This window comes from Fistularia commersonii, chromosome 11, assembly GCF_037954325.1.
Source record: "Fistularia commersonii isolate RoL2024-O1a breed Wild chromosome 11, RoL_Fcom_v1.0, whole genome shotgun sequence".
Taxonomy (NCBI): domain Eukaryota; kingdom Metazoa; phylum Chordata; class Actinopteri; order Syngnathiformes; family Fistulariidae; genus Fistularia; species Fistularia commersonii.
Window position 1 is genome coordinate 13,314,884 of NC_141294.1, and position 17,863 is coordinate 13,332,746.

A 17,863-nucleotide genomic window follows, 5' to 3' on the forward strand; every position below is an offset into this window, starting at 1 on the left:
TTTTTGTGTGGTTGTTGTTTGACATTGTCTCTGTTGTTTGTGTTTTGTTCAGTTGTTGTTTGTCGTCATCTATGTTGTATGTTTTGTTTTTTTAGGGGGTTGTTGTTTGTCGTTGTCGCTTTCTGTTTGGTGCTGTCTCTGTTGTTTATGTTGTTTTATGTGGTTGTTTGTGGTAGGCACTGTTGTATCTGTTGTTTTTGTCTGGTTGTTTGTGGTTTTCTGTAGCATTTGTTGTTTTGTGTGTTTGTTATTGGTTGTCTCTGTTGTATTTGTTGTTTTTGTGTGTTTGTCAGTGTTTGTCACTGTTGTGTAGTATTTGCTTTGTGGCTGTTGTAGTACCGCCACCCTCCGCCAGATGGCGGTGTAACTCATTCTTTTCTTTTTTCTTTATTAACGTTTTTTACGAAAGTGTCGATTGAAAATCCCAAAGTTCGTCTCCATGGAGACCAGACGCGCGCACACGCACAGGGCGCTTTGTCTGCGGGTGGCATGTCCCCCCGGAGCCTCTGCATCCAGAGAACAGGTGTGTGTGTGTGTGTGTGTGTGTGTGTGTGTGTGTGTGAGAGTGTGTGTGCGCGCCCCCCACCCCCAGGCCCGCGGGAGGGCCGTGCCCCCCCCCCCGCCCCCCGGACCCGTTCCTCCCCTCCCTGTGGCCCGGGAGCCGCAGGAAGCCGCCCGTCCTCCGTGTCGCCGCTCTCCGCCGGCCGCCATGCATTCTGCTCAGAAGGACACCACCTTCACCAAGATCTTCGTGGGGGGGCTCCCGTACCACACCACGGACTCCAGCCTCAGGAAGTACTTCGAGGTGTTCGGGGACATCGAGGAGGCGGTGGTCATCACCGACCGGCAGACCGGCAAGTCCCGGGGCTACGGATTTGTAAGTCCTCGTCGCTCCCGCGTAGATCCGCCCCGCACCTGCTGCCGTGAGGCGTTCAGGGTCCGCCGGAGGGCGGGAGTCTCACACCCGCCGCCGGGACGGTCGGAAAGATAAGAGCAGTTCGGAAAAGTGCTCGTGTGCGTGTGCGTGTGCGTGCCCCCCCCAGGTGACCATGGCGGACCGAGCCTCGGCGGACCGTGCGTGCAAAGACCCCAATCCCATCATTGATGGGCGGAAGGCCAACGTGAACCTGGCCTACCTGGGGGCCAAACCCAGGGTCATCCAGCCAGGTGAGGCGCTCGGCCGGCCGTGCGGCTGTGGGGCGGGTCAGGGTTAGGGTTAAGGTTAGGGTGACGCTGCGTCCTTTGCCTCTGCCCCCCCCAGACATTAACCCCCCCCCCCCCCCCCCCCCCTCCTGCCCCCCCAGGCTTTGCCTTCGGCGTGCCCCAGATCCACCCGGCCTTCATCCAGAGACCCTACGGGTACGTCCCCCCCGCCGGCGCCGCGCTCATCGCTTGAGAATCAATGATGACGACAACCAACAACCACAGTAACACTGTCTCACCATCTCCCCCCCCTGTGACCCCCCCCCCCCCCTGCACCCCCGCTCCCCCCGGATCCTGAGCGCCGCCTCCCACGGCGTCCGGCCTCCGGCACGTGACCTCGGCCACGTTGTTTGCGGACCGACGTCTGGCCGCGTCTCCGTGGCCCGACAGGGTCGGTGGCGGTTTAAGGCTGAGGTGGGGGGGCGGGGGGGGGTGAGCGCCGGGGGGGTCGTTCTCCACGGTGAGCAGATGCATGGAAGTTCTTCACCTTGTGTTCAGGGTGATGTGTGTTCAGCTTAACTGTGTGCTCATTCCTTGCAGTGTGTGTGTGTGTGTGTGTGTGTGTGTGTGTGTGTGTGAGACAGGCAGAAGGAAACGAGGCCTTTAGGTTTGTTGCTGTTTCTGGTTAACAAGCTGATGTTTTGTTGTAAGGGGGGTCAGGTGTGTGTGTGTGTGTGTGTGTGGGGGTCACGGTCAAACCATCCCCTGCAACAAAACAGAGCGGCTGCATGGGGGGGTGTGTGTGCAGGTCTGAGGTCCCAGAGTGAGTGTGTGTCCGTGCAGCGTGGGCTCCTGCACCAGCTGTCTCCTCGGGACGGACGGCGTGCGTCAGCCGTGAATAACGGCGTCCCTGGCGGGCCGACAGGTGCGGCGGCGCCGGTCCTGGCACCGGCGTGCGGGCGGATTAGCGCAAAGCCCCGACCATCTACAAAGCACTTTTTTTAGCCGCGGGACGCCGAAACCCCCCCGACACACCCGGTCAGCTGCCGCCCCCCCCGACCCCCCCCAGACAAAGTCACGCTAATAGCGTCCCGGCCGCCATGTCAGCGGGTTCACGTCCACCACTGGCGCCGGCGTCCGGCGGTCGGACGTCTGCGGGGCCGCCCGGGTCCGTGATGGAGGGGAGAAAAGACGGGGGCGGCCATGACAGCGGGCAAGCGCGTGGCCTCGTGTTCCTCATGAAGATCAGCCTGTCCTTTGGAGCTCAGAGCAGAAATAGCCCCGACCAGCCTGTCCTGTCACTCAACCCTGGGGGGGGGGGCAGCTCCACCTGCTGCTCCATGAATCCAGCCTGAGCTGAAGACACAGAGGGGGGGGGGGGTCGGGGGCCGTGGGGTCGTGGGGGGGCTCAGGGCGGCCAGGGGCTGCCTGTGGTGGCACATGGACACCTGGTGGTGGATGAAGGTGCAGCAGGAGGTGCAGCAGGAGGTGCAGCAGGAGGTGCAGCAGGAGGTGCAGCCTCTGGAGCGTCCTGGTTTGAGGAGCAGGTTGTGGGCATGCGGGGTGGCGTCCTGCCCCCCCATTGCGGTGCTGTGTCGTTGTATCTCCTCGGTCGGGGGTCTCCAGATGTTCCGTGTGTTCAGGAGCTCCTGTGGAGATCTTTGCTGTGCTTGTTCCCTTGCAGTGGTGCTGCTTCCTTAACCCCCCCCCCCCCCAGGAGGGCGTTCTCAGCTGGTCCTGAATGATTTGCAGTGAGGTCTGGATTGAGACGCTTCCTTTGACTCCAGCCTCGGCCCGCCGCCGCCGCCACCGCCGCCGCCTCCACGTGGTTGACCTCCGTGTCCGTGTGTCCTTCAGGATCCCGGCCCACTACGTGTACCCGCAGGCGTTCGTCCAGCCCAGCGTGGTGATCCCTCACGTCCAGCCATCTGCTGCCACAGCAACAGCCACCGCCGCCGCCACGTCCCCGTACCTGGACTACACCGGGGCGGCGTACGCCCAGTACTCTGCGGCGGCCGCCACCGCCGCAGCCGCCGCCGCCGCCTACGACCAGTATCCGTACGCGGCCTCGCCGGCGCCATCGGGCTACATGACCACAGCGGGGTACGGCTACACGGTCCAGCAGCCTCTGGCCTCCGCCGCCACCCCGGGAGCTGCCGCAGCAGCGGCCGCCGCCGCCGCCTTCAGCCAGTACCAGCCCCAGCAGCTGCAGTCGGACCGCATGCAGTAGAAGCGAGGAGGCGCGAGGAGGTCGGAGGTCACAGCCGCGGTCAGAGGGGAGGAGGAGGAGGAGCTCTAAGGTGTGTCCAGGAAGCCCTCGGGGGGGCAGCGGAGGATCGGCGGCGTCCGTCGGGGTTTCGGGCTCCGGACGGATCTTCTGGTCCGGCCTCGGCGCCGCTCCTCTGGCAGAGACTCCGCCTCCTCCTCTTCTTCTCCGGCTTCTTTCTAAGCCAAAAACTCGTGCCCATGAAGGTCGGAGGAGCTGTGGACCAGCTGGGCCAAGCTATGCAGATGCCAGTCTGTCTTTATAAATATGACTATATGTATTTATATATATCTATACGCAGGTGTGTGTGTGTGTGTGTGTGTGTGGAGTGATGTAGAGTAGATGGTTGGTTTGTGTGACTCCTCCCTGAACGTTTCCCTTTGCCTTTTCAATGACGTCATCGATGTATTTATTAAGACACCTTTCACTAATAAATCCTTTTCTTTTTCCTGTCTTCCTGTGTAAGTCGCGACATGCACGCTGCTACGTGCACGCTGTTACGTGCACACAGGTGGGGGGGGTCAGAACTTACACGCAGTAAATGTACTTTTACTTCATACATGTTCAGTCGATATCCATATCATAAATATACGTGCAGTAAACTTCTTGATCTTCAGCCAATCGGCTTCCTCCATCTAACCCTCCCCTCTAGCGCCGACTGACTTGGCGTCGTCCTCCACCTTTAGTAGCCTCGTGGACACGCTGGAGGTGGAGGTGGCTCTCCCGCTGTGAGAGCAGCTCAGGAGGAGGTCTGGGAGGTTCTGGAAACCCAGCTGAGGTGGCTCCTTGAATCCCTGTTAGCATTAGCATAGCTTTGTAGAGCAGGGGGAGGAGAGGACGCTGCTCGGCGTCCCTCCTCCTCTTCGTCGTCTTCCTCCTGGTCCTCACAGACGGGCGGTCGGCCTGTGTGACGTCACCCCTCCTCTGTGTGAGGTCACGGCCCGCCGCTTCAATTCCCCGGCCGACGCACGGCTCGTTGCGACCGCGGAGGCGGGCGGAGGGTGATCGGCGCGCTGACGGATGGACCGAGACCTCGGCGCCCCACGGCCGGCGTGGGACGGGGAGCCCCCGCCCCCGGAGCCGGGCGCAGGTCAGGAGGGGGCGCTGTGGTACCCGAGCCTGCCCTATTGGGGGGCGGGGGAGGGGTACTGAATGAACGGTACAATACCGGGTCGTCCGGGACCGTCTGGCCCGAGTGTGACCCAGAGCCCGGTTTGTCTGAGGTCCTCGTGCTCGCCGAGACCCCCCAGGACCCGGGTCACGTCCTACTTTAAGGACCTCCTCAGACCTGCGGCGTCAGACTCGACGGCCCCCTGGAGATCTCAGCTTTCCAGGAGAATGTGGACGCGCAGATGATGCACGATCATGTGTATCTGAGCGCAAGTGGAGACGGTGTTTTGTTTGGTTCACAAACAAAGGAGCCTCTGTAACATCTGACCTTCTCGCTTGCTTGCTTCAGCCTCAGGAAGCAGAACCTGCGCCGTCTGGCAAAACACCTTGGACGAAACGCGGTTCGGAGAAGACCTGAATCAAACGGGAGCCCAACGGCGAACGTCCTCCCCGGTGGACTTCAAGTCCTTCATCCGGAACTCGATGCACCCGGACACCTCTGACAAGACGGAGACCCAGAGCCTCCGCGTGGAAAGTCCTGCAGATGCCAGAGGTGGGCCCTCCCCGAGCTTTCCGTCCAGTAACTCACGGTTAGCGTTCAAACGTAATCTGGAATAAACGGCGCTGACAGCTCACACTACCTTCTCACTAATCTGGTTATTTCTCATGAAACCGCTCCGAGCTTCTCTGCAGCCCACCTGTTGCTGGCGTGTACGGGGAGTTAGCGCCCTCTAGTGGTGGGCGAGGGTAACGACACCTGTCGGTCTGCAACCAGGACCCGACACAAAAAAACATCCCCTTCTTTGTTTCCACATTTAAACTTTTATTGGGATCCAACGCTTGATGCCCATGCAGACTTTAAGAGGAGTGATGGGGAGATCTGGGAGGAGGATGCTGAGGTTGGAGCCCCAAGGCAGGAGGTCCAGAGGAAGACCAGAGGGGAGCTTCATGGCTGGAGGGAGAGGACAGGGAGGTAGATGGTCTGAGAGGAGAGGGTTCGATGGAGGCAGGTGATTGGCTGAGGGTTAGATAGAGGCAGATGATTGGCTGAGGGTTAGATGGAGGCAGGTGATTGGCTGCGGCCCTCTTGCAACAAGGTCAAAGGTCAAACATCAGCATCATCTCCCGTGTCTTTTTAAGAAAACCTTCTCCATAAAGAAATGGAACTCACTGGGGTTTCTCGTGATGCGAAGCTTGGTGTGACTCAGGTGTCAGGTCCAGCTGGCAGAGAAGACCGCCACAGCTGAACACCAGACGCTCTGACGCCTGAGAAGCTGCAAGCAGAGACGTGTTCACCGGAAACATGTCCGTGTTCATGAAGGTGACGGATCTGAGACGACGTCACGGCGGTCCCGGGGACCCCCCTCCCTCCTCGGGGGCGCGGGAGGGGGTCGTTCGCCTGTGGGTGACGGTTTGAATCTCGGGTTGGGTTCCAGGCCCGCTCAGGCTCCTGGGAGAGATCGCCTTCCAGCTGGACCGCAGAATCCTGTCACACGTGTTCCAGGGTCACTCCAGGTTCTACGGCTTCACCTTGCTGAACGTCCCGGCCAAGATCCTCGAGGTGAGACCTCCCGCCCGCAGACCTTCGGCCGCAAGTGTCGATGACCCGCGCTGTCCTGCAGGTGAGCACGCACCCGGTGACGGGGAAGGTGGACGAAGGCTACCGGCGCCACCTCAGCCGGAGGCACGGCGCGCTGATGGCGCGGCTGAGCCGTCTGGGATACAAGCCCGCCCTGCACCCGGCCTTCAGCGAGTTCGTGGTCAACACCTACGGCATCCTGAAGGAGCGGCCCGGGAAGCACAGCGCCAGGGGGGGGCACTACAACTGCCCCGACTTCCTGAGGGGGGCCGTCGTGAACGCGGCGCCGATCAAACTGCAGAGGGACCTGCTCGTCATCCTCCTCTGCCTCTGCCACATGGCTGAGAAGGACAGGAGGCCTCTTCTTCTCTGGTAGAACAACCCCACGGAGATGGCTGGACTCGTGCACACACACACACACACACACACACACACACACGCACACGCACGCTGAAAAGCAACACTAATGTCTGGGAGGGTGCACCTACAATGACAAGGGGCAGGAAGGACCTTGTGGACTGGCTGTGGTGAGACCTTTCTTCTCTGAAGAAGCAGACCACCGTTTCCAGAAGTCCAAGCAAGCGTGAGATGAACGTTCTTCTGGGTCGGACGCGGCTTCAGACGTGGACAGAGACACTGTCTGAATTTTTCAGATGATATCAAATTGCAAGTTCAGGTTTAGAATAAAACAGATTGTGCTGCTGGTGGTTCTTCAGACCTGCTCCACCAGCTCTGTCTGACGGGGTCTCCTTCTTCTTCTGTATAAAAGTGTCCGTCTAAAGAAACGGCTGAGAGTTTTAAGGGGTTGGTGGTTCAAACTTGCCATAGGTTCCTCTCAGCGTCCCAGGACAGAAGGTCCTGCCTCTGCACCTCGTGGGTCACGAGGCGTCCCGTCACGAGCCGCTGTGTCACGCATCCATCGGACGCGGCTGCACGGCCGGAGTCCAGACCTCCGGACGCTGGAGACCGCGGGTGGGGGGGCCTCAGCAGCGCCAGCAGGATCGGACCTGATCTCCACAGAGACGCCGCATTCGAGGCCGGGGCACCTGGGGTCGGATCGGAGCCGGGTGGCCGTGAGTGCTCCTCTTGTTTCTGCCGGTTGAAGATAAGTGGTTTTCACAACCTCCTCTCTGGAGCCTCCATACCCTCAGGAGGCTCGTCTTTGACAAAGATGCATGTCTTGCAGATCAGCGACCGCGTGTTCACGTGTCATCCATCCATGATTTGTGCCAGAACCTGGCGGCGGTGTGGACTAAACCACACCCAGCATGAGGGACTCAAACAGACGGCACTTTTACTCATTTATTTAGCCGCGTTAGCCTGGTAGCACAGGCCCTTATCACTGACTGCTCTTCTCCAACCAGAAGAAGATGCGGTTCTGTCCTGCCACTTCAGTTGGTTGTGTTCAGATGCTGAAGGACCTCCATCTGCAGGACAGCAGCAGCAGCAGCAGGCGACTTTACCTGCAAGAGCAGGAAATAAACACAGCTGGAGTTGCCGTGTTTCTATTTCAATTCTCGTTTTCCACTTGCAAGATCCCAGACTCAACACATCGATGTGTCTCCCGGGATCAAACCCGTGTCCAGAGGGGGCCGGAGCGGCTTCAGGGAGCGGCTTCAGGGAGCGGCTTCTAGGAGCAGCTTCTAGGAGCAGCTTCTAGGAGCGGCCCTGGAGGTCCGGGAGGCGCCGGTGATCTTTGTGGAAGGAGCCGCTCCCCGGCGCCCCCTGGCGGCAGGAGGAGCGGCACTCAGGAGCGGGAAGCTCCGCGGGAGGCGGCGGGACCGGGGGTGACGGAAGGGCGACCGGGTGACGGAGGGGGGACCGGGGGAAACTGGGGCCACCGACCGTCAGCCGAAGCCTCGGGTCGAGAGTTCCGTGCTGGCGAAGCAGGTGAGCGGGCTCCGCTCCCCGGCACCGGGCTCCGCTTCCCGGTCCGCGGCTCGGTCGGACCGGCGGGTGACCGCCGTCCGTCCCGGGAGAGGAGCTCGGACGCTCCGTGCTCGGACGCAGCCCGAAGCCGCGGCCGGGACTCGACGGCGGCGCCGAGCCGTCCTTCGCCGTCCTTCCGGGTTCACGGAGGCAGCTAGCTTAGCACACCTGCCGGCTTCGAATACCTGGAGCACAGCGGAGACCCGGGTCCGGGACCGGGTCCGGGACCGGTTCCGGGTCTCAGGCCGCCGGCAGCTTCTTTAGCCGGTCAGGAGATGAGCTGTTTCCTCGGTTCCCTCCCCGGTAGAAGCGGAGTTCAGCTCTGAATCCAGTGCCGATGTTCCGACTCTTCCAGAAGGCGCTCCTGCCGGAGCTCCTGTCCGGCCGCGGCAGCTCCAGTGTGAGATGTTAATCCCCGGCTTTGGCCGGGCCTCCTGAGACCGTGATCCCGGGAGGGTTCGGTAATCTTCTTCTGACCTCCTGGCCGACTGACGGCCGTCTCCTCGGCCTCCCGTGGCGAGTCACCGTGCGGCCGGTGTGTCGTGACCTCTGGTCTCTGTCCTCCTCAGGGTCCCATGGGAGCTTGAAGAGGAGGCCTGAAGGTGGAGGATGGTCCTGCGGGAGTCCCCGTTCCCTCACCGCTGCGCCGCGGGCGTCCACGCCGCGGGATGGGCGCTGATCCTGCCCTGCTTCTGGAGTCTGGACCGGCTCATCGCCGCGTGCAAACCCACCACCCTGGAGAGCGGCGAGCGTCCGGGGCGGCGTTGCGACTGCCGCCCCCTGCGGGTCCTCTGCGGCTCCACGGCCTTCCTGGCTCTGTTCCTGGCGTCGGCGCCGTTGGCCCTCCTGGGCTTCCTGCTGTGGGCGCCCCTGCAGGCGTGCCGCAGGCCCTTCCGTTACCGCAGGGAGGCGCCGTCGTCGCCGGAGAAGGAGACACACCGCGGCTTTGAGCTGGCGGGAAAGGCGTCGTTCGGCTTCGCGGCGGCCAACCTGTGTCTTCTGCCCGACGGCCTGGCCCGCTTCAACAACCTGGGCCACTCGCAGCGCCGGGCGGCGGCCATCGGGCGGCTCATCGCGCAGGGGATCGCTCGACCCGATATCCGCATCTTCGTGGACTCGCCCAGCAGCTGCGGGACCCTCAGCCCGTCCAGCAGCATCCTCCCCGCGGCGAGCGCCGCCTCGTACGGAGCGACGGACGACCAGCCCGCGGCGGCCGGGGCGCACGCCGCCCACGTCGTCCATTTCCCCTGCGAAGACACAGAAGACCCCTCGGTCCAGCTCAACGCCAACCACAACTCCAACCGCAGGGGCCGCCGCAGCGCCCCCCGGGCTCTGCTGTCGCAGGGCCTCCGCCGGCAGGGCGACGTCCCCTGGGAGGTGTCCGCCTTGTTTCCGGCCAACGTGGACATCCTGTGTCTGGAGGAGGTGTTCGACCAGAGGGCCGCGCAGAAGCTCAGCCGGGCGCTGCGGCCCGTGTTCGGACACATCCTCTACGACGTGGGATGCTACGCCTGCCAGCCGCCCTGCCGCTGCTCCGCCTTCAAGTTCTTCAACAGCGGGCTCTTCCTGGCCAGCCGGTTCCCGGTGCTGGAGGCCCGGTACCACTGCTTCCCCAACGGCAGCGGGGAAGATGCCCTGGCCGCCAAGGGGCTCCTCGCCACAAAGGTGCGGCCTCACGCCCGCCGAGTCTCCTCACGCCGCCGCGAGATCACCGGCTCAGCCCGCCGCCTCGGGTTCTGTGTCCTCAGGTGCTGATCGGAAAGAGTCCCGAGCGGAACCGGGTCGTGGGCTACTTCAACTGCACGCACCTGCACGCGCCCGAGGGCAAGTCTCCTTCGCCGAGCTGACGGAAAGCCAGCCTCCCGTGAGCGGCCGCCTTTCCTCCGTGTCCGAGCGGCTCGCGATTGAGATAACCGTTGCGTGTCTGTGGTGAAACCAGGCGAAGGGCAGGTTCGCTGCGAGCAGCTGAACATGGTGACCAAATGGATCGGGGATTTCCAAGAAGCCAACAGGCGGCAGGACGAGGTGGTGGCCTTCGACGTGCTCTGCGGAGATTTCAACTTTGACAACTGTTCGCCAGGTGAGTGCGCGTGTGCTTTTCCTCCTCCACCTCGTCGTCCGTCTCAGCGGCAGGTATTTGTGAAGGTGGTGTCCACGTGTGCGCTGTCTTGTAGATGACTCCCAGGAGCAGAACCACTCTCTGTTTGAGGAGTACAGAGACCCCTGCAGGGCGGGACCGGGACGAGAGAAGCCCTGGGTGATAGGTGTGCACTCACCACAGAACACGATCCAGCTCAGCGAGTGTCATCTACACAAGCGGGCCTTTACGGGCTGCTCCTCCTAACCCTAACCCCGCGGCACTGACCCGGGACTGCGCTGATTCCCCCCAGGTACTCTGCTGAAGCAGCCCACGCTGTACGACGACGACGTCAACACCCCGGAAAATCTGCAGAGGTACGTCCACGGGTCCGGGGGTCCACGGGTCCGCGGGTCCACGGGCACGCTCGGTACGAGCCTCAAACGCCAATCTTCTCTCGTCTGTGCAGAACGTTGGAGCAGGAGGAGCTGAGGAAGCGGTACGTTTCCCCCCCTGTCCCGGCAGCGGGCCGTCCCCTTGCCTACCCCGAAAGCGGCCAGCCGTGGGTCGGACGGCGCATCGACTACATCCTGTTCCGCGAAACCTCCCTTTCGAAGCTGTGCCGGACGGTACGTGGTGCCCCGGCCTCACGCCTTCACTCTCCGCCTCTCTGCGGGGCTTCGGCTGGAATCAGCGGCTGCTGATCTGTGATGCCTCTGTTCCCTCTCTGTCTGCAGGAGGTGGAGGAGGTGTCCTTCATCACCCAGCTGGCCGGCCTCACGGACCACATCCCCGTGGGCCTGAGACTGAATGTAACTCTGGACTCGGACCGACCGCGTGAATGAGATTTCAACAAAGGGAACGCAACGTTTTTAGATGTTTATGATCACGTACTGACCAGTGGAGACACAACTCAGGTTTTCATCAATGATAGGGGTTTTTGAATCATGCACTATGGCAGCAATTTTATAATTAAGTATTGATTTTCTTAAAATGTATTTTTTTAGCATCTTCCAGATTTTTCCAAATGTTCTTTAGCAATAAATGGAAAGGATGAAACAGTGTCCCTCCCTTTGAGTGAGCCGTCTGCTACCCCTGTCTTGTCTTCCACCCGGTCGTTAAGGCATCACTTTCGACTCTCTCGCACCCTGAAAATACACTTCTAAGTAAAGCGGAGCGTGAGCGACGCTTGGAAACCGTTGCCTTTCCGTTTTTCCAACATACCAGTGAAATCTTCCTGGGATCTGGATCCAACAAAGAGACGAGATGAGATGAGAAAAACTTTATTTATCCTGAAGGAAATTGTGCCAGAGTTTCAAGCAAAAACATAACAATAATAGATAATAGTAGGAAGGAGGGGGAGTAAGAAATACAATAAAATATAGATTGTCCAGGTTATGGCTATCAAGTGTCTTAAGGTCTTAAGTACAAAGATTTGAAGATTCCCTTCGGCTGAAGGAAGAGGAATTAAAAAGTCTGATAGCCTCAGGTAGGACAGACCTCCTGTGGCGTTCAGTGGAGCTCCTTGGTGGTATCAGTCTACGACTGAAAGAGCTCTGACAGGACGTCAGTGTCCATGCAGGGGGTGATGGACGTTGTCCATGATGCTGAGGAGCTTCTCTGACACCTTCACCACAGACTCCAGCTCCACTCCCAGGACAGATCCAGCTCTCCTGATGAGCTTGTTGAGTCTGTTGGTGTCAGCTGTCTCCAGCCTGCTGCCCAGCACACAACAGCGTAGAAGATGATGCTGGACACCAGCGAGTGGTAAAACCTCTGCAGCATGGTCCTGCAGACGTTGAAAGATCTGAGTCTCCTGAGGAAGAACAGGCGGCTCTGACCCTTCTTGAAGATGGATGGGAAATGCAGGGAAATGCATAGTTGTAGGTTCCGATTATTAAGTACAAGGCGAGTAATCGACTGGCTTCGGAGCAGCAAAGAGTAAATGATTGCTTTTCATGTGAACCCCCTGGGGTCTGTCTACGCCACCGAAGCGTCCAGAAACATCATTTCCAAACGCACCGCCCTCGTGTTTGAGCGCCACCGCCCCCGGACGCTAGGGGGCGCTCAAGAGCCCAAGTCTCTACACGCCGACCAACGACAAAATATTTTAGCCAATCAGAGGCCGAGGGCTACAGCCCCTTCCTGTTATTAGCACTAGCCAGCACCGGTGGAAGGACAGATGCTGGGATGTTACTCAAGCGAAAACCATGAACATTATTAATCGTTTGCATCCGTTCTTGTTAAAAAGCGGGTGTTTATTCGAACACAATGCGGGTATCAGGAGTCTCTCCCGGCTCCCCGGAGCTCTCGGCCGTGGCTCGGCGCACTGCTCCGGGGAGCTGCTAGCATCGTGCCGGCGGCGGCTGCGAGCCCCGTCGTGTTCCGGTCCTTGTTACTCCCAAAGGTTATTTTCCGAAATGTGCGAAGGGAGCAATAAGTCGGAGGGAATGAGAGGAGGTCTGCTGGAGGAGTCTGACCTGGCGGAGAGCGACCCCCGGGACAAGAGCAGCAAACCCGGCAAAGGTGATACGGCGGACAGTTTGGAGACGCTAATGCTAACAGCTAAGCCGCTGCCGGGAGGGAGGCGGAGGTGACCAAGATCAACCTTCTGCATAATGGGAAGAGATGATCATTAATTTCCTAAATTTGAAATGATCTTCCCTTTCCCCCAACAGCTAATTTTGTAGGTTTTGCACCTAGGTCACCAGAATGTGTTCAACAGTTAACAGGACCTGGAAGCCTCCCTTGGCAGCGAAGCGTTCCTGCTGGTCGACCAGTAGCAACAAACGCACAGATCTTTGATTTATTCGCGTTGGAAGGTGCAAGAGATAACTTGTCATTGCAAAAGATACCCGGCAATATTTGAAAAATCTCACTTGCCCGTTTCTATGGTACATGTATTTGATCTATGGTTATTGTCAGACTCTTTGTCTACTATTTATTTGACGTATTCACATCAAACAGTCTCCCTACGATGAATGCCAACTTAACCGTAGTTGTTTGGATTAAATACGTTTCGGCTCAGCATTTTACGGACGGGTGCTTTAAGCGAAGGTTTGCAGCAGGGTTTCTCTCCCGCCCGCAGGGGGTTCTCCTGTGTTCGATCTGGACGTGCTGGTGTCGCTGCTGCGTCAGGAGAACGCCGAGGACATCTGTGTGATCAAAGTTCCAGAACACGTCAAATACACCCAGCACTTCATCGTGGTCAGCGGCGTGTCGCCCAGACACCTGCGAGCCATGGGGCTCTACGCCATCAAAGTGGTAACTGGCCCGGACCCCTGCTTTGTCGCAGCCTTGGCTGTTCCTACGAAGTGAACTGAGCTCGGTGCTTTTCCTCCAGTACAAGTTTCTGAAGAAAGACTTCGACCCCCACGTCAGGCTGGAGGGGAAGGACGCCGACGACTGGATGTGTGTTGACTTCGGTACGTGGGATCTTAGATCCTGTTTGCAGGTCTCTCACTCAGGAGGCGGCTGATGAGAACCTCCTCTGTCTTCATCGCAGGGAACATGGTGGTCCATTTCATGCTGCCAGAGACCAGAGAACTTTACGAGTTGGAGAAACTGTGGACTCTCCGTCGCTATGACGAGCAGCTGAGGAGCATCCCTGACGAGACGCTCCCAGATGACTTCATTTATGACCTCCAGGACATAAAGTGACCCTAGCAGACTGATCAGACTTTTCCCTCCCGTGACGCCCGAGTCCAAGAGCCCGACCCGTTTGGAATCATGCTTTCCTGGTTCTTTGCAGAAGACAACTTCTTTATTATCACCGGTAGTGAGGAACAAATGGTGTCTTTGCAAGGGATTGAAGTTGGATTTTAAAAAAATATAATAAAAAGATAATCTCAAATAAATTGGATTCATCCTTCATCCTCCCACGTAGCAGCAGATTCTGTTTTTCCCCCTGACATGTGAGATGAAGACAAACTTCATTACAGTAGTGATGTTAAGAGCTGAGCTGACGCTGTCTCTTTCTGTATTTTGTAATTTCGCACTGGAAACAAGAGAAACTCCTGGACGTTCCCACCTGCTGGTCCTCCTGTTCCTCTGAGGCCAGGAAACACGGAGCAGGTGATGAAACTTTCTCCTTTGGGTTTATTCCAGCTCCATGGAGGCTCAGCTGAGTGTCCTCTTGTTTTTATCTGCAGCAATGATTTACAGTTGTCTTCTTCACTCGTACTTTTGCTGGTGGTCTTTTAATTTCCGACAATTATAGGGTCATTTTAATTTGTTGAATTTGTACAACAGAGTCTGACACCCCTTCCAGATGTCCCCGGGTCTCCCACCCGGAGCCAGCCATGGATCTACGGACAGACGGATGGACAAACGGGTCCCTCGGGTGAGCTGCACCGGGGGCGGTAACGGGCTGTGCTGGATTCGTTTAAGAATAAGAACAACTTTATTTATCCTGAAGGAAAGTGTTGTGCCAGAGTTACAAGTTTAATAGTAGAAAATTGTATAAACAGTTAAAAAAAAACAGGCACTCTTCTCTGTCAAATGTTCAAATTCACCCTTGCAGAAGCAGGTCGATCAAAAATCTATCGTTGCAAAAACGGGTAAAATTCCCCCTTTTGCAGGGAATCTGATCTCTGCAGCCAAATGTGGGACCACCTCCAGATGTGAAGCACAGTGAAGGGATGAGAAGGTTGTCTGCTCCATTAGAAGGTCTCACAGTAAAGTGCACGTCAATGTAGCTCTGACGCTGTTCTGACGGTCTGATCCTGTTGGTCCTGTAGAAATGACCAGAGATGGTCGTTATCAGCTTTTGTTGCTGAGAAAGTCACACACACACACACACACACACACACACACACAGTGCCCTCCCCCCAGCCTCGATGATGTGTTGCTTAGCGAGTGACCATTCCGTGTCATTGGCTGCTGCATGTGAACATTAGCTAAATGTAAAAAGTAATGAAGCGCAGACTGGAAGGTCCTGATGACTGAAAGGCCGAGCCTTCGTTTATTTATTCCTCAGTTTGACAGAGAATGACTCTCTCTCACACACACACACACACACGTGCACGTGTTTAACATAGCCGTCAGATGGAAGCTGTGGCTCCATGAACCTGATGCTTGATCTCTGCTAGATTGGGGGGTCGGGAGGCCGAGGGGGGGGGTCTGTCTCCACCCGGCAGAGGAGCTGCAGCCGCTGACGGAGAGACGGAGTGTGTCGGCGTCGTGCCGCTCCCGATGTTCTCATTAGTTCTCATCATCCGTGGGAATGACTGCCGGGATCCGTTAATGACGGCGTTCATCCATTCCGGAAGGGTGATGAAGAAAACCCCAGGAAGGCTCTCGCGTCGCTGATTAGTTTTTGTCGCAAGAACGAATCTTCGTCTTTCCACGAGCACCGAGGAGGAGGCCGAAGGTATAAACACGTGTCTCCTCACAGTTAGGCTGAAGATGGGACAGACCGACCCGTCTCGACAGGCGGAGAACATTCGTCTCTTGCAGCAGCAAGACGGTCTCTGGAAACGGGTCTCCTGGACCAGAGACTGAGGAGGAGAACCTGCTGGCCCGTGAAGCGGGATCATCTCTCCCCTCCCGGCCAGGTGAATGCAGGCAGTGTTCTGGCGATGCGGAGGCGGAGCGGACGCTTCGGCCGGCGTTCTCCTCTGTCTCAGCTAACCCTAACCCCAGCCCTAACCCCAGCCCTAACCCTAGCTCTTTGGCCGGCGTTCTCCTCTGCCTCAGCTGCCGCCGGTCCGAGCAGCCCGAGACTTTTCACTCCTTGCGCTCCAGACGCCTGGATTCAGATGCTCCTCTGCAGCAGGGCCGTGGCTCCTGGGTGGAGGTCTCCTGTCTATCATAGGAAACAACACGGCCAATCTGCCGTCAAATTTCCGTAAAGTAGGTCTTCAGAGGAAATGGTTCTCCTGAAAGTGTTCTGTGTCCAGGGCCTGCAACCCTCTGCCCTCCATCAGCAACAATTGGAGTGTTATAGGCGTGTGATTTGCCCCCCCCTCCATTTCCTGTCATTTGGGGCGCCAAAGTGGGCCCATTATGGGCTGAAACTGGTTGAAAGTGTGTCAGATCAGACGCAGGTGAAGGATTACATCGGCACCAGGACGGCCTGAGAACGCAGAGCCTTCCCGCTCACAGCTTGAGGGACCAGGTCTTCTGCTGAGGGCTCCCTTGTCTGTCCACCGCCATGTGTCGGGGCGGAACGGCGCAAATGATCAGAAGTTGTCTCTCAGGAGCCTCACGCCGGTCTGAAGTATTTGTCTCCAGGTGGTCTCTCAGACCAGAACATCACGTCCCCTCCCAAACACCGAGGAGCCCCCATCACGTTCCCATTCGTGGGGAAACCTTCGAGAGATGATTAAACCCTCCATCTCCATTGTCCTTCAGAGCTGCACGTTGGCAGCGTCTCGTGGTGTTCGGAGCAGAACGGAGGAGGTGGAATCCTGGAACGTGAATCCAGACCGGAGGCTCTCCGTGACTTTGAGCAGCAGATGTTTGATCTAAAGTGATGATTGACGCATGAGCACGGAAGAAGAACCACGATCCTCCACGGCTCTCACACGACCGAACCTCACGTTGGTCCGAGCCGGAGCTGTGGGTTCACTGACGTTCATCTGCTGACGTCCATGTCGGAGACACGTTCCTTTCAGTATCAGGTGAGGAACTCTGATCAGATGTGGAGGTCTGACATGAACCGATACCTCTAATTGTAGGTGGCTGTGAGTACGGGCAGAAGGTCCAGAGAAGGTGGCTCCAAGAGAAAGACCTCAGAGGTTGTCCTGACAGATGGGTGGAAAAACAACTTCAGCTGGGCGAAGAACAAGAAGAAGAAAAGAAGATCCCTCAAACTTTTGGAAAAGCAGTAATGGTCTTTTTCATTGTATGCTGGTGAGGGGTCGGTGGTGGTGGGGGGGTGTCCTCAGGAGTGGATGGGGTGGTGGTGGTCCTCCTCCTCCTCCTCCTCCTTCTTCTCACACCGTATAAAACACCAGCGGCGCCTGCAAACTGACAGAGGAGCCTGGAGGACGACCAGCATCCAGCTGCACATTCCACAAGTGGAACATCATCATGTAAGCAGCACCTGCTCTCTTGAGTTCCACAGGAACAAACTAATGCCTCTTAGAGCTCCAGGTCCTGGACCAGTGGCTCCTCAGGGAGCTCCAGGTCCTGGACCGGAGGCTCCTCGGGGCTCCCGCTTTAGAATGGATGTGCCTACCGCCTGCTCTGAGGTCTGGCTGTCTGTCTGCTCTGGTCCAGGATCTGCTCCAGGATGTTCCTGGGGGTTCTGGTCCTCTGGCTGCTGGCGTGCTCTCACGGCGGCGTGCGCGCGTATCCCCACAAGCCGGCCAGCCCCGAGGACGGAGCTCCGCCGGAGGAGCTGGCCAAGTACTACTCCGCCCTGAGACACTACATCAACCTCATCACCAGGCAGAGGTCGGTGCCGCCGTCCACGGCGCGGCTGGGCCGAGGGCGCACGTCCATCACGCTCTCTCCTGTCCTCAGGTACGGCAAGAGAGCCGGTCCGGACACTGTTCTCCGATGTGTTGGTGAGGGAGAGCGCGGAGAGCTTCCCTGGATCCAGCTACGCCAGGTAGGAGGGCCACGGCTGGGCCGCCAGCACCGATCTCCTCGGTCGGTCCCGGTTCCGCCCGCCCGCTCACCTTCGTCGTGGCCGGGGACGTTGCATCAGAAGGTGTCTGACCTGTGCCTCCCCCCGCAGGTACGATGAGCTGCCCGTGTGGTGACGCCGGCGCGGCCGTCGGGCCGGACGAGCGCCCGCAGCGTCCCGGTC

General features: G+C 58.4%; 5 protein-coding genes across 5 annotated transcripts; all 5 read left to right on the plus strand.

The window, feature by feature from the left end:
* Positions 1–659: 659 nt before the first annotated feature.
* On the plus strand, positions 660–3,853 carry rbm24b (RNA binding motif protein 24b). Its single transcript, XM_086155034.1, has 4 exons — positions 660–877; positions 1,044–1,167; positions 1,305–1,359; positions 3,001–3,853. The coding sequence occupies exons 1-4, from the start codon at positions 710–712 to the stop codon at positions 3,371–3,373; spliced, it is 720 nt and encodes a 239-aa protein (XP_086011160.1). The 5' UTR covers positions 660–709; the 3' UTR covers positions 3,374–3,853.
* Positions 3,854–4,545: 692 nt separating this feature from the next.
* Positions 4,546–7,746, plus strand: LOC147229538 (speriolin-like protein). Its single transcript, XM_086155040.1, has 3 exons — positions 4,546–5,072; positions 5,956–6,080; positions 6,142–7,746. Exons 1-3 carry the CDS (start codon positions 5,003–5,005, stop codon positions 6,472–6,474), a joined length of 528 nt encoding a protein of 175 aa, XP_086011166.1. The 5' UTR covers positions 4,546–5,002; the 3' UTR covers positions 6,475–7,746.
* A 41-nt stretch (positions 7,747–7,787) lies between these two features.
* On the plus strand, positions 7,788–11,163 carry smpd5 (sphingomyelin phosphodiesterase 5). Its single transcript, XM_086155039.1, has 8 exons — positions 7,788–7,988; positions 8,597–9,692; positions 9,776–9,851; positions 9,967–10,107; positions 10,202–10,291; positions 10,418–10,481; positions 10,574–10,733; positions 10,842–11,163. The coding sequence occupies exons 2-8, from the start codon at positions 8,637–8,639 to the stop codon at positions 10,947–10,949; spliced, it is 1,695 nt and encodes a 564-aa protein (XP_086011165.1). The 5' UTR covers positions 7,788–7,988; positions 8,597–8,636; the 3' UTR covers positions 10,950–11,163.
* A 1,076-nt stretch (positions 11,164–12,239) lies between these two features.
* Positions 12,240–13,961, plus strand: malsu1 (mitochondrial assembly of ribosomal large subunit 1). The gene is made up of 4 exons (XM_086155043.1): positions 12,240–12,630; positions 13,193–13,368; positions 13,448–13,529; positions 13,610–13,961. Exons 1-4 carry the CDS (start codon positions 12,315–12,317, stop codon positions 13,762–13,764), a joined length of 729 nt encoding a protein of 242 aa, XP_086011169.1. The 5' UTR covers positions 12,240–12,314; the 3' UTR covers positions 13,765–13,961.
* A 3,042-nt stretch (positions 13,962–17,003) lies between these two features.
* LOC147229541 (peptide YY-like) lies at positions 17,004–17,833 on the plus strand. The gene is given in 5 exon segments (XM_086155044.1): positions 17,004–17,141; positions 17,329–17,505; positions 17,575–17,601; positions 17,603–17,662; positions 17,792–17,833. Coding segments are annotated over 5 exon segments (291 nt in total). The 5' UTR covers positions 17,004–17,139; the 3' UTR covers positions 17,817–17,833.
* Positions 17,834–17,863: the final 30 nt, after the last annotated feature.

Coding starts and splice junctions, on each gene's coding strand:
- LOC147229538 (XM_086155040.1), top strand. CDS start 5,003: ATGCACCCGGACACCTCTGACAAGACGGAGACCCAGAGCCTCCGCGTG. Junction 5,073..5,955: donor AAGTCCTGCAGATGCCAGAG/GTGGGCCCTCCC, acceptor GTTGGGTTCCAG/GCCCGCTCAGGCTCCTGGGA. Junction 6,081..6,141: donor TCCCGGCCAAGATCCTCGAG/GTGAGACCTCCC, acceptor GCTGTCCTGCAG/GTGAGCACGCACCCGGTGAC.
- rbm24b (XM_086155034.1), top strand. CDS start 710: ATGCATTCTGCTCAGAAGGACACCACCTTCACCAAGATCTTCGTGGGG. Junction 878..1,043: donor AGTCCCGGGGCTACGGATTT/GTAAGTCCTCGT, acceptor TGCCCCCCCCAG/GTGACCATGGCGGACCGAGC. Junction 1,360..3,000: donor TTCATCCAGAGACCCTACGG/GTACGTCCCCCC, acceptor TGTGTCCTTCAG/GATCCCGGCCCACTACGTGT.
- smpd5 (XM_086155039.1), top strand. CDS start 8,637: ATGGTCCTGCGGGAGTCCCCGTTCCCTCACCGCTGCGCCGCGGGCGTC. Junction 10,108..10,201: donor CTTTGACAACTGTTCGCCAG/GTGAGTGCGCGT, acceptor GCTGTCTTGTAG/ATGACTCCCAGGAGCAGAAC. Junction 10,482..10,573: donor ACCCCGGAAAATCTGCAGAG/GTACGTCCACGG, acceptor TCGTCTGTGCAG/AACGTTGGAGCAGGAGGAGC.
- malsu1 (XM_086155043.1), top strand. CDS start 12,315: ATGAACATTATTAATCGTTTGCATCCGTTCTTGTTAAAAAGCGGGTGT. Junction 13,369..13,447: donor GGCTCTACGCCATCAAAGTG/GTAACTGGCCCG, acceptor CTTTTCCTCCAG/TACAAGTTTCTGAAGAAAGA. Junction 13,530..13,609: donor CTGGATGTGTGTTGACTTCG/GTACGTGGGATC, acceptor TCTTCATCGCAG/GGAACATGGTGGTCCATTTC.